General features: G+C 40.1%; 1 protein-coding gene across 1 annotated transcript in view; it reads left to right on the top strand.

Moving 5' to 3' along the window:
- Positions 1–292: 292 nt before the first annotated feature.
- Positions 293–15,160, top strand: part of LOC118262144 (rho GTPase-activating protein 1) — a 35,177-nt gene continuing 20,309 nt past the window's right edge. Inside the window, exons 1-2 of the mRNA XM_035573305.2 lie at positions 293–648; positions 727–843. Coding sequence (XP_035429198.1) covers positions 600–648; positions 727–843 — 166 coding nt within the window. The 5' untranslated portion in view covers positions 293–599. The remainder of the gene's footprint in view (positions 649–726; positions 844–15,160) is intronic.

Raw genomic sequence — 15,160 nt, 5'->3', positions numbered from 1 at the left:
CATAGGATAAAAAGTTGCCTATGTTTAATCCAGACCACAATCTATCCCTGATCCAAATTTCATTTCGATCGTTTAAGCCGTTTCGATGTAATTGACATACACACAAACACAAACTTTCGTATTTTATAGCATTAGTAAGATTTTTTAAAGATACTGTTAGGATAAAATTGCCTTGTTTTTCTTATTAGACTTTATTATTTTTTTCTGATTTTCTTCAATTTAATACGTGTATTTGATTCATCAAAAATAATTGTTTACTATTTTAGGAAACAATTATTAAGCTGTGGTTCTGTCTAAATCTGCTTGCCAGACTGTTTTGTCTGTCACCTATCCTGCTTACCAAATTTTAGGTAAACCACAGAGATAAACGTTATTTCCAATCGCAGATCGTAGCATTCTCTATATTTGTTTACTTTTGGTGTCGTATTTTTATTTCGTTTAGTGCGCCGTGACGTAAGAAAACTTTGTTGATGTGCCAACAGGGTTTTGAAAGGCTGTTGTAACGTAATTTCGTTCGGAGGAAGTGACATTTCTAAGAGTTTAGTTTACGTACAGTAACTTGGTGATAACGAAATTGAATAGGTGTGGGTGTTATTACGATGGAATCAGAGCATCAGCCAAAATTGAGCCCTGTGAGGGCTTTCCAAGGTATGTAAAGATATCTGCAGCGGAGTGACGTAGGTATGTAAATATTCGTGTCAATTATGTTATTGTTTTACTTCTCAGTGCTCCATGGGTGCAACCCTGAACCTGAGGAGACGTACACCAGTCTCTCCGAGTACCATGACTATGAGCCAAGCTTGGAGTTCGATGATTCAGAGCTTATCCAGACATCAGGCTTAGGTAAGTTAGAAGTAAATGTCAGGGTAAAGGTTGCTATGAAGTTCACTAGGCTAGGTACGTAGGTAGGTATACTTGAACTATTGGTACTTTGGGCAAGTTGATTTACGCAATTTATGATTGCATGTTTACAATGTTCTTTGTTGTACTAAGTACTTCTTGTAATAACTTACCAACACCCAATTAATTTGAGATTCTTTACACAAACTGGGTCAAATATGTTTTATAACAACTTAATTATTATAATACTTCAAAATTGCTCAACAAGCCTGTCAGAACCTACTCAAAGTTAGCACTGCAGAATTTTCCTTAATATTAATTACCTAATAAAAAATCAAGAATCAAATAAACACAGATATACAATTACCGATCATATTTGCCAGTAATAAGAAACTATTATACCAAACTACTTAATACTACTGCATTTGCTGAATTGACATTTCATGGAAGTGATCTATTAAGTATCATATTGCCATAGTAAAGGTGTAATTGCTATGCATAGTAATCATATTGCCTTTGAATAGTAACTAATGAGTCATTTAACAAGTAGGTACTTTAGAAAAATAATTTGTTGGAACATTTTGGTACTTGCATTTTTGTATTGTGACTAACTAAAGACAATACTTGCATTTGCGACTTTTCGTTGCTCTCCTATTCAACAAACAATAGTGCATTGAATTGATTGAACTGTTCTGATGTAATGGGCACCATAAAAGTTAAGTCATTCACATCCTGTATGCGAAGCTGCTATGAATAAGGAACACGGTACATAATTTAGAACATAATGAGTGGATTGGAAATATTCCCTGTAATTAATAAGAAATTATTTAATGTTTGTTGCTAAATGTGATGTTATAATTTACCGACAACAGTGAAATGAAAATTTTCCCTTTGCTTAGACCTAAGCACCGGTTTTGTTATGATTCCCATATACAAAGCGAGAATACTGCTAAAGATGTCCACACTGGGCTATTACTTACTGACAACTTTAAATCCTCATAATATTCTATTAGTCAATTACACATTAATTAGGTTTGACAAGCTAGCGTGCTTGCTATTTATACTTTAATTTCCTATCACTAAGCATCTTTTTGTGCAAGTTTGCTAAAACTTTACTTACATGAAACCTCACACACATATACATATTGTCTCACATAATTAGCTATCTCATATTAACTTGAATACAAACAATGGGGGACCTCATTTCCATCAATCTTTCTATGCATATGCATCTTATTTTATTACGCGAAAATAGGATAATTAAATATGTATATTTTAGACCATGTTTAATACTATAAACAAGAATAAAAATTACAACAGGAAGTTGTATGAATCATGTCTAGTCCAACAGTTGATGTTGTTGTATTAATAAAATGATGAGTAATTACTGATAATGATATCAGAGGATTAGTTGATTGTTAAATCTAAGTTACTTTGTCTAACTCATATACCACCTCATTTGTGTGTTGTATGTGTGACATACAAGTAAAAGTATCTGTAGCCAAAACTTGGGTAATTTACTCAATATTTTGACTTTCTAATCTTTCTGTAACTACAATAAAATATCCATAAATATTTTAGCACTTTAATTGATAATGAATTTGACGATACACATAATTAATTTTACTAAATTATTAATATTATGTAATTTATTTACGCTAAAATATTTCGTAGTACAACATTCAATCTTCATAGACATTTCGAAATAAATACTTAATTTGACATGGTGAAATGGAAAGTGCCTTATTACGTATTTTATTAAAGACAGCTGTAAATGCTATTAAAGATATAACAGCGCCATCTATTATTAGCTTGGCGAACTTTAAATTAAAACAAGACTGGTAATTACATTGTGCATGTTTTATCGTGGGAACGAGATAATTTCTCGCAATAAAAGTTGCTTACCGTAATTTTTCCATGTAACTGTCTACAAAGGTTCATGATTCGGTTCTAATATGAATTAAGGGACAAACAAACAAGTGCATTCACATATTTTTTACTAACTTTCCGTCCGCGGCTTCGCACGTAATTTTTTAGTAGTTGGAGCAGATTTATAAAACAATTATAATTAGTAATCGATTTTTTTTAATCTTAAATAGTCCAAATGCTTAATCGTAGGCCGCATCATCACTTACCATCAGGCGAGATAGCGGTTAAACGTCGGCCCATTTAACATAAAAAAAAAACTAACCAATTTTACTTTCTATCTTAAAAATTGCGAAATGTTCCATACAAATTTCCACCCCTATTGAATTGAAGAAATGTGGGGATTTGAGACAAGTATACACCATATCCAACCCCCCAACTAACTTCACACGAAAAATATGTCATAAACTTGCACCTCTGAGCACTTGCCTCTAGCACGTGAGGAAAGGTCAAAGAAAAAAATTCACTTACGTACTCACTTTCCTTTTTATAATATTAGTATGGAAGTTTGAATTATAATAAATACCATATTTAGTCATTGCCGCTATACTTACTCATTACCTATTATGTCCGTATTCATTCAGTATTCCTATATTTTACCTCTTAGATAATAGTAGACTTCTCATAATTAATGATTCCATGCAAATAGTAGTATGAGCAGCAAATTTTGTCGCTATACGGTAACTTTTTGCAATAATACCGCTATGCAAAAATAATTATTCTCAATAGATTTTCAATTTTATTGTTGAATGTAAGCGTCCACAGGGTCGCATCGTACGTATCGCACACAACGGATTTTAGTTAATGGATAGAAACTCATTTATTTATTTAATTCCAAAGTTACAATGGTAGACAACCAATTAAAGCAACTTACATACATAATTAAAACATAATTAAACAGGAATTAACAGCATTCATAAGTTCGCCTTGCAGTACTTCAGGCATTCCGACAAAATCTCCTTCCATCCATCCACGAACAGATCATTTGTTGGATTTGCATCCAAGAGACCATTGAGCGCGGCCAGAGTGCGAGGAATCGGTGACTTAGCACGTGCGACGGTACGACATGAAGGCACGGCAAATAGTCGGTGCTTTTTACCTCATACAACTGCGTCCACTGATCCGCATCGTACGGACCGCATCATCGGCAATGACTATATGCGATGCGTACCGATGACGTCACCCGGAACGCTTCAATGCGGGCCTGTGGACGCTTACCTTCACACGCCATTTTTCCATGTCTGTTCTTAATTTTTCAACATTATCCTCTACTAAGATTTTCTCCTACGACATTTATTTTGAGGAGGAAAAATCATCCAATGCTGATTTGATTGAATTTGAGAGGGAATCACAAACTCTTACTGATTAATAAAACCGGCCAAGTGCGAGTCGGTCTCGCTCATGAAGGGTTCCGTAACAGCAAGTGGATGACATAATATTAAAGTTGTAAAATAACTTGGTTTTACATAGTGTTTGTATGAACGACAAAGTTATATTTGCGGTTTTTGAAAATGTTTTATTTCTTAAAAACTAATAATGATATCTGGTTCAAACCAATTTTCGTTATTAGTTTCTATTGAAACCTACAGCATATATTTTTTTCAGTTTTCTCACTCTCTTATTTTAAAAGTTAGAGGGGGTGGGAGGACACACATTTTTCCACTTTGGAAGCGTCTAACTTTCAAACGATTGATTTTGACGAAAAGTGGTTTTAGGAACCTTAATGTCTTTTTTAAAGACCTATCCATAGACACCCATCACGGATATGTAAGCTGAAAAATTTTTTTTTTTGAATCAGTTCCATGTATGGAGTGCACCACTTTAATTTTTAAAATTATTATTTTTTATTCAAAATTCTAATAGCGGTTACCGAAATACACCATCTTACAAAGTTTCAACTATGTAGGCCCAACAATTTCGGAAATAAATGGCTGTGACATACGGACGGACGGACAGACGGACAGACAGACAGACATGACGAATCTATAAGGGTTCTGTTTTTTGCCATTTGGCTACGGAACCCTAAAAACCACCCCGTTTCTACTCCTGCTTTTCGAGCCGGAGCCCCGGTAACCCGCTAGGTAGTCCGCAGCTCCGGATCTTCTCCTATACCATGGGTGCGTTTACAAATGTGTAGGTACATCATTCCAACTGCAAATCACAGACTCTCTCTCTCTCTCAGATCGCTGAACAACAAGAAATGTTCGGTGAGGTAATTCAACTCGCATAACGTTGTTTAATCGCTGATCTGCCAGTAGCATTGTGTGCATTGTGGCTATATTGCACACATTAACTGCAAGATTGCTCTTATATCCTGTACATTACTCCAAGCGTTATTGCTATGACCGAGTATGACCGATATGGCTGCGCAATTAGTGGCCAATCGTGCAGCTATAAGCCATATAGCGACGGCAGAGTAAAGTACATTTGTCACCACCCCTGCTCTTACGGTGGGTGTCTTAAGACTTGACTACAAATTACAGAAACTGTACCCTTAGTATGAGTTTGTTTTACATTTAACGAAATCGAAACGAGAGCGCGTTCGGCGCTTTGATTGGCCGGTATGAATAAACCAATTAATCACAGCGCTGAACTCGCTGTCGTTTCGATCTCGCTAAACAAACTCGTACTAAGCCCTCTGGGCAGCAGCGTTCTCTGATTCGGCGATCTTTAACTCGTTTGTTGAGCGTACTGATGGTAATAAACTTGTATTTTGTGAATTGACTTGACTTAAGGCCCTATGTCCCCTACAAGGGGCAGAGGGCGTCCACAGAAGTTCTCCGTCGCTACCGGTGTTCAGCTTCACGCTTCACTAAACTTCAAAGTCGTTCATGTAGAGGAATAATATTCCTAAAAAAAAACTGGATTCTCGTGGCCTGACTGACATTGACAGACCATGCGATGTCTCTATTCCACATTGGGTCACTTTTTTTTTTTTTTTTTTTTTTGAGGGGGGAAAATCATCCAATGACTTCTCCCGCCTTGGGTGAGGCGGGAGGGAGTGTCAGACTCTTACTGACTAAAAACCACCCCGTTCCTTCTCCTGCTTTGAGCCGGAGCCCCGGTAACCTTTTACGTTGTCCGCAGCTCCGGATCAGGCATCAGCCCTACTGGGCCCCATCTGTGGTGGTCTGGCTCTTTGAGGCGCGCGCGGAACGCGACGCGCCGTACGCACGGGTCTGGTTCTGGTCGGTCGGCGAGCTACCCTTGCTCGCCGTCCGCAGACCCGCACTTACGGTGGCCGGAGATCGTCACGCGATCCCCGACGCCCGGAGTGTCTTCTGCGGCGGCTGGGGCGTGAGGAGGATCGTTCCCTCACGCGCTCCGCCTCCTCCTTAGCTAGCATGACTGCTTCGCAGAAGGAGGAGACGGCGTCCCATTCCCTCTCGCTCCGCATCATGGCCTGAACCAAAGCCGGACGCGAGAGGTCACCGTCGCCGATCACATCCCTAAGGACACGGCGGTGCTCAGCCCATGCAGGGCACACCGCTACTGTATGCTCCACCGTGTCCTCCGGGTGATCCACGCAATGCCGACACCCGGGCGTTTCCTCCCGCCGAATCCGAAACAGGAACCTACCGAAACTTCCGTGTCCGGTAAGCACCTGCGTCAGGCGGTAGGTGAGGACGCCGTGACGCCTCTCTAGCCACTCCTCAAAGAGGGGACTTACCGCTGCTATAACAGCGAGCCCAGCCCTCGGTTGCGATAGTCGTTGCTTCCATTCCGCCATGAGATCGCGCCGGAGCTCATCCCGCCACGCCCTAATCTGGCGCGGCAGTGGACTTTCGCCCCGGGGATGCGCCTCCGCACGTAAGCTATATACGTGCGCGAGCACTTTCGCCTCCAGATCCCACGGCGGTGATCCCGCAAGGAGGTTAGCCGCCTCCCCGGAGATCGTGCGGTATCCACGGATCATCCGAATGGCCATGACCCTCTGGGATGAAACCAGCGCACGAGCTGGTCGTCGCCGTAGATTTGGCGCCCACACCGGGGCCCCATAGAGGGCCATGGACCGCACAATCCCCGCGTACAACCTCCGGCAGGAGGCGTTTGGTCCCCCAAGGTTGGGTAGGAGCCGCTTTAGGGCAGCCCCCGTCCGTTCCAACTTGGGAGCCAAACGTCGGAAATGTTCCTCGAATTTCCACCGACTGTCGAGGACGAGTCCCAGGTACTTCATCGTCACCTCGACGCCGATGGAAACCCCTCCTGCCATGCCACATTGGGTCACTGGAAATCTATTGCATAGACTCTGTGTTTGACTACACGGTTGGCGCCGTGTCTGGCCAACCGACTGCTGCGCAACGTGTTGCGAATTCGATTCACACACGGAGCAAGTTTTTGTGTGATCCACGAATTGTTGTTCCGGGGAGTGATGTGTATGTGAACTTGTATGTTTGTAAACGCACTCACGATACAGGAGAAAATAATAGTGTTGGGCAACGTTTAAAAAAAACAATAAGTACAGGCTCATACGGTCATATACTCTTATAACTACGGCCGAAATTAGTAGCCTATCTCGATCCAAAATCTGTGGATTACGATAGATTTTCGACAATTTCTACAATACCCACGGAAACATAGTGGTGACATGTATTCTACTCCGCCGACTCTACATGGCTTGTCTAGCAAACATTTGTAGAAAAATATTGCCCGTTTAGGAGAGCATTATCTTCGACGCCTCGTTACGGGTCGTAGCGTTTCGTCGAAAGTGAAAATGTAATGAAGTTTGACAACTTGAAGTTAGTCGACCTGTTGGCGTCGGTACATAGAGTACATAAGCGACTTGTTATTGTTTTGGCATATTTTGTTGTTGATTTACGTGGACACGCCTACCTGTTCTGCAACAGGTATCTAAATATAGCAACAGGTTGGTATACATGGAACAAGTCTTAGTTATTACACGTGTTGCACGACGCTGCAAGACTTTTCGTAGTATCACGTTAGTTGTCTCCACAGATGGGGCCCAGTAGGACTGATGCTTAATCCGGAGCTGCGGACTACCTAGCGGGTTTACCGGGGCTCCGGCTCAACAAGCAGGAGTAGGAACGGAGTGGTTTTTAGTCAGTAAGAGTCTGACACTCCCTCTCGCTTTGCCCTGGCGAGAGAAGTCATAGGATGACTTTCCCCCATGAAAAAAAAAAACTCGTTAGTTGTCTGCCAAAAGGGTAATGGGCATCGCACTTAGATAGCCCTTACATATGCACCCACATTTCCATTTTCATCAATTATGTTTGAGTTGAGCCTATCGCCTATTCTCGGACGGCTCAGACCTGATTTCCATTTCCATACTTCGTGCTCCCATTTGGCTGAACCCTAAAATCGATGAACCTAAGAATACTCAGCGCGACACGGTCATCGAACTTCAGACCCCTACTCGGAAATCACACTTCGGCTAGTCGGATAGAGACAATTGGATATTTACTATTTCTTGTTTTGCTTTGAATTCGAACTGTTATTGGGATTGTTTAACGTTGACTAAAAGAATAATTATTAAAATATTATTGTCTTAGTCACTATCAATACAGACGTACTAGATGACGTCAAGCAGAGATTAGTACTACGTAATTACTTATACAACTAGTATAAATACTTGGTTATAATAACAACACATAACGCATATAGTTTACCCCAATATCAAACATACACAGTAGTATAAAGCGTTTTTAACCAGTGCTGGTTGCCATTGTGCTGGCGGCGAATATCCAGCTGCAAAATGTACGACGGAACGCATCAGTATATGTGAAAGCTTTTTTTAAGAGGGATAATCCTCCTATGTCTTCCCTCACCTTGGGCGAGGCGAGAGGGAATGTCAGACCACCCCGTTCTACTCATGCTCCTGATCCGCTGGTTCTGGTCCCCATTTAAGGTGGTCTGATAGCTCATTAAGGCGCGCGCGGAATGCGACGCCTTTAACGCATGATATTATATATCTTAAAGGTAGCGTAGGTGTATGGTTTTACAATTCCAAGTGAGTTACCCTGTATCGGTTAAGCGGTTACGTTATCTATATATTAATACGTGATGCAAAAACTTTGGACCTCTTTTTACGATAATTGCGCGGACGTAGGAGCATAAAATTTGGTACACTTATAGTTTATGTGTAGGAGAAGTACAGAACGCTAATATTTTTCAAAAATAATGCTTATAAAGTACATTAAATCAATAAATAAAACATTACACACACATGCATAGTATCTGATCGTATTTGACAACACGTCAAAATCGATAGACATTGCGATGATATTCTCACGTCTCATATGAAAAGAGTTTTATAAAAGAGTTTGAGTTAAATAAAAATTATCCTTCAACGTACGTTAAGTGGTATTGTAAATTAAATCATATATGGTCGAATTTCGGCCACTAGGCGACCACTAGTTCCTCTAAAACTCAGTACTTAGATCTTTATACGTAGTATTTTTTTTGATGGTCTTCAAATGTATGTCACCAACAGGAATAAACCACAACGTATTCATAGTAGATCCATTCATTTTTCGCTAATGTTCTATCTATGTATTGGACCTAGACTGCTGCTAGTGACATGTTTTCATCCGTGTGTTTATAAATAAATAAACCAACACTACTGATCTGCTTTAGATCAAAGTTTGCTATAAATAACTCAAGTTTCGATCCGTCTGCAACGGGCAAGTTGCAGAGAAAAATAAGCATACGATACAATAACACAAGGAAACTGGGACAAGTACAACCTATTTATCAGTACAAGGACAAGTATGAAACATATTTTAATGCTATGTATTCTTTTCCTATAACAATGGTTACTTTAAAAATATTTTATAATATAATGAAGGTCCAATCCTCCCCAACCCCGTATCCCAAATCCCCCAGTCCTCAAAACCATAACCCCCAAAAGGCCGGCAACGCACTTGTTATTTTTCTGTTGTTGCGAGTCTCACTTACCGAATTATGTTTACTGCACCTCGAACTTTATCCATATCCGTATATAACTTTATAGGAATAATCGTTATTGCTATACACCACCCACACAAAATATATTTATTCCGTCAGTAAGGTAATAATAAAATATTAAACACGTATTTTAAGTCCTCGTATCAAAGTTTAGGAGTGGGAGCAAATACGTAATTTCTACGTATAAAACGAACCTAGAAGTGACATCACGTGATATTTCAAATCAATGTATCTTAGAAAGTATTTATTTCCATTAGAGAATAAAAATTGCGTATCTAATGTAACCTTTTAAAAAAATAATCTACGAGACGGACATTGTATCAAAAATGAGTCATCTAACATTTTTTATTTGCCCTTTATTGGTTAATCAGGTCTACCTGATAAAGAATATCTACATTCTACTTTTAATTACGTGGACTTCAGCAGCCGCCTCTCACATAACATTCATATTTAATGTCATGAACTCATTAAACTAAACCAAAACCATTTAGTAATAAGAATCACTATCAACATATTCAAACATAATAATTTACAATGCATTGCAATGCTCCTTGCGATCTGCGAACTGTCTCTATTAACTGTTTAACCCTTAAATTGCGAGACTAAAGAGGTCAGCTTCTCGTTCATACACACTTCGAACTTTGGCTTGTATTGAATTATGCAAAAATCAAATCATGTAGTCGCCGGGGCCAATACCTAACTGCAATCATGGTTAATTGTCTCTGATCAGCCAATCGCATTCACTGATATAGGTTTTAGTGATGTACCCAGTGCATTCCTTACTTTCGCGAGTGCGAATGCGATTGAATATTTTCAAATTCAAATTCTTTATTTGTGGAATATGTGTACAGTAATAAAGGTTGTTATTCAATCGTATTCGCGAAGTGTACCGTCGTTACTTGTTTTGGAAATTATTAATCGATTATAATCCAAAATCTCTAGATCGATCTTTTAATCGAAAGGTTTTGGATTGTGGTCGGTTATCAACTTCGGTCGTTAGTTGACAAGTTGCTTAAGTCAGTTTAAGATTACTTAAACTCCTGGTCTTCTTCCGAGGATTTTTTAAACAAATTACGTTTCTCCTCACGCTGGGGTAGATAATTGTTTTATCCCATTAATGTTTAGGCAACCCAGTGCTAAAACCGTTGTTCTAGTCGCGATTACTTGAATTGATCAATGAGGAGTCTTAGGACGATATTCAAGACGATAGTCCTTTCAAACAATATGCGAATATTTGTAACGGCGAAAGCGATTGTGGGTGTTCGTCGCATCACTAATAGGTGCGTAAGGTCTTGATCTGCTTGGCAATTTCGCCGCAAGACTCTCGCGTGTGATACGTAGTATGAAAGTCTCGGCTGTCCTGTCAAGGCGTTAGAAATAGATCTGCCTTCCGCTGGACCACTGGTAAGCAGTATTTGCTTTTTATCGAAATATTCCGAAATATTCTCTCAAGAGTGTATTTGTAACGAGTGTTCTAGAACTGTAGAGATCTTTACAACAGAAAGTAAACAGGAAGCTTATGTGGCAATGCAATTTGTTTCGTAAAAGGAGTCATTACATCCAATCATTGGAAAATTGCACTCGCTCAAGGATTAATGCATTCATACCGCTACCTGGAGCGATGATTGGAGGCAAATACTCTGATTGGTTGATTTTTCCTAGTGTACGATCGCTGATTGGTCTAGTGTTATCTCGTTGACTTTGAACGTCTTAGGCCACACCAACTACGATTTGTTGCATTTAAGTGGTGATTGTTACGTCTGACGATAGATGGCGTTAGTTGTAGCTTTCTTGTATGAATTTTAGTTAGGAGCCATATCGAATTTAGTAATTGAAATCGAAGATAATGATTCTATTGTCAAATAATAAAACGGAACCATAGTTGTAGATAATAAAACTGCCATATATTGCAGCTTTTTCTATTATTCGTGATATTATGCTTCGCTGTGACTTCGCCCACGCTTAGTTTAGTTAGGCCAATTAATCGGATCTTAGCATTTCTTTCAAACGTACCTTACAAAACAAATGGTAGTATAAAGTTAGTATAAAGTAGTGAAACATGACAATATGACCAATTATGTTGAAACTTCTGTATTTACATTGAAATATCCACAACCCGTGATTGTCCTCTGGTAGACAGAGCCTCCTTTGAATAAATGCGGTAACGTCCACCGTTAGTACGCAGGGATTTCACCACATAGTTCCCGTGAGATTTCAGGGACGAAACTATGTTATAATCGACTCTTAAATTAAATACCTTTGTACAAATTTTCACCCAAATTTATTTAGTGGCTACCGAGGATTTTATCCGAAAATTTCAATTTTACCGTGTTTTTTACGAGAACTATTTTATTTTATGACCTTTTTTATGTTTTAAACCATAATTATCTCAAAGTCAAAGTACAAATTATTAATTAATTTATTACTACAAAATGCAACTATCATAACAGGAACTCCTAATGAGGCGCAAATAATTTAATTTTTAATTGTAATTAAAAACTTTAAATATTTGTTGTCTCCTGCCTGTGACAAATAAACGTTTTTTCGTTGTGGTGGAATCGCAATGCTTAAGATAGACCGGGAAGACACTTGAACGCCAAAAAAATACTACAATATAAAAAAAAAATGTGTCTATCGGTCAGTCTTCTACGCTCTTTCCAAAGTATAGATTTCTATGGAGAAGAACGAACAAGAAACTCCATATCCATACCGAATTTTATGTAAATTGGTTTAGGGTTTTGTTTAAAAGACGATTACTAAAAAAAAAAAATAGTTTATCCCACTTTTCTGTCCGTAGGGGTATCAGTTTTTTAATGGCAGGGGTAACCTTCTAAAGACGCCTAGCTTTTTGGAGAGCAAGACTAGGGAGTGTGGGATTTTTATTTTACTAAAATAACCATGGTGGCCACCTTCTGCATCGATAAGGGGCACCGAGTCCTCTAATTAGACCTGCCCCGAAGGCGATGATGCAACGCCTGTTACGCCACATCCCTAGAGACTCTTAAGGGATGCCTACGTCATAGAAGCTTTATACAAGGTGTCTCAAAAGTAAGTTCACATTTGCTAATTTTATTACGCGAAAGCAACTATTCTGAGGGGCGCGGGGGGTATGTCAGTCGGTAGTCTGAGTCTTGGGAATTTAGTCGCTATGGAGCGTTTCTCTGGTGCGGACCGTGGGTTGTTCGTACGTGAGTTTTACAAAAACGGTAATTCGGCGACTGTAGCGCGTAGAAAATTCTGCAGTATTCAACATATTCGTCACTTAAATGATGCGCCTAGCACTCGACTCATTGCAAAATGGGTTAAGAAGTTTGAAGAGACTGTGTCAACTCTGGAGAAACCAATCTGGGCGGCCAAGAACATCAAGAACAGCCGAAAACGTAGACAGTTTTACGGCCGAATTATCGGCCCTTTTTTGAAGATTGAAGGGGACACACACTCACAGTGAATTCAGAGCGTTATGTGGAGATGTTAGACGAGTTTTTCGTACCCCTACTGCAAAACTTTCCTGGTTACAACCAAAGAACATGGTTCCAGCAGGATGAAGCAACTTCACACACGTCCAACAGATCTCTGCCTCGAGTTCGAGAATTTTTTCCGAACAAATTAATCTCCAGGCGAGGTGACATCAATAGGCCTCCACGGAGTCCCGATTTAACGCCTATGGATTTTTTCCAGTGGGGTTATGTCAAATCAAAAGTTTACGCTAATAAACCGACTTCCCTGGCACAATTAAAAGAAAATATCCGTCATGAAATGGCAGCCATCACGGAGACTACCTGCCGAGCCGTCATAGGCAATTTTAGTGCTCGACTAAATGAATGCCGAGAGCGCAACGGTTTACATTTGGACGATGTTATTTTTAAAAAATAAATTCCCAAACAGTGTACTTTAATATACAATAAAAAAAAATTCAATAATGCTAAGACTTTTCTTTTAAAAAAAGATTTAAATGTGAACTTTCTTTTGAGACACCTTGTACATGCAAAGTCTCAGCTTCATCGGTTTAAAATTGACAAAGTTTCATCCCTTATTTTATCCCCTTAGGAGTAGAATTAATGAAAATTCTTTCTTAACGGATGCCTAACAGGTGCTTACCGGACATGGTAGTTTCGGTAGGTTCCAGTTCCTTATTGGACAGGAGGAAACGCCCGGGTGTCATCACTGCGAGGACCGCCCGGAGGACACGGTGGAACACCTACCCTGCATGGGCTGAGCACCGCCAAGTCCTCAGGGATGTGGTCGGCGACGGCAACCTCTCGCATCCGGCACTGGTTCAGGCCATGGTGCGGAACAAGGGGGACTGGGATGCCGTCTCCTCCTTCTGCGAAGCAGTCATGCTAGCTAAGGAGGAGGCGGGGCGCGTGGCCACGAACAACTTCCTCACGTCCCAGCCGTCGCGAGAGACACTCCGGGAGTCGGGGATCGCGTGACGATCTCCGGCCACCGTAAGTGCGGGTCTACGGACAGCGAGCAAGGGTAGCTCGCCGCCCGACCAGAACCAGACCCGTGCGTGCGGCGCGTCGCGTTCTGCGCGCATCTCAAAGAGCCATCAGACCACCACAGATGGGGCCCAGTAGGGCTGATGCCTGATTCGGTGCTGCGGACTACCAAGCGGGCTTACCGTGGCTCCGGCTCAAAAAGCAGGAGGAGGAACGGGGTGGTTTTTAGTCAGTAAGAGTCTGACACTCCCTGTCGCCTCGTCCAAGGCGGGAAAAGTCATAGGATGATTTCCCCCATCAAAAAAAAAACGGATGCCGACGTCATCACATCTACTTGCTAGCCCAATTTCAGCCTGATCCGTTCAGTGGTTTTGCTTCACCGAATGTTAAGTCTCTAAATAATTATTTAGACACTAGGTACTTTTTAATTCTAAAATTATAATTATGGAATTAAAAAGTTCTAAAAAAGTCATATTGGTATTAGTCAGGTTTCGAACCCATATACATAAGAAACGGGCATCTTAAACCAGATGTCACCATGACCTCCAAGACACGTTTAAGTAACATAATTATTCAATAAACTGCACGATATTGAACCTTAATTAGTATATAAATAATAACTAATATTCCCTGGATATTTCAATATATCTTTCTGCATGTGTGAGATCCTCATTATTAGCATTCCTATACAAGTTCTAATATAAACGTTTCTACGCGTGTAAACACTTGAACTTCGTTTGCTTCACTTAGTATGTGCACCTACACACTTGTAATAATAAAAATAAAGGGCGTTGCGATACGTGATCAATAGTTTATTAGCTTAAAACCGTGGAATTTTTCTTTTGTAATCAATCATTTGCCTTTCAATCAGGCCTTTGCCCTGCAGTGGGAAGACCACGGCTGACAAAAAAAATCTATCATTTACACAATTGAAAATACATTGTGCTTCTCGTGGATCTCCGTTCCGGACGTTGTTATATACCAAGGATTAAATAACAACGCTAATACGAGGAAGTAGATAAAGAATA

Source organism: Spodoptera frugiperda, chromosome 25 (genome assembly GCF_023101765.2).
Source record: "Spodoptera frugiperda isolate SF20-4 chromosome 25, AGI-APGP_CSIRO_Sfru_2.0, whole genome shotgun sequence".
NCBI lineage: Eukaryota > Metazoa > Arthropoda > Insecta > Lepidoptera > Noctuidae > Spodoptera > Spodoptera frugiperda.
This window is presented reverse-complemented; position numbering and strand designations above follow the sequence as displayed.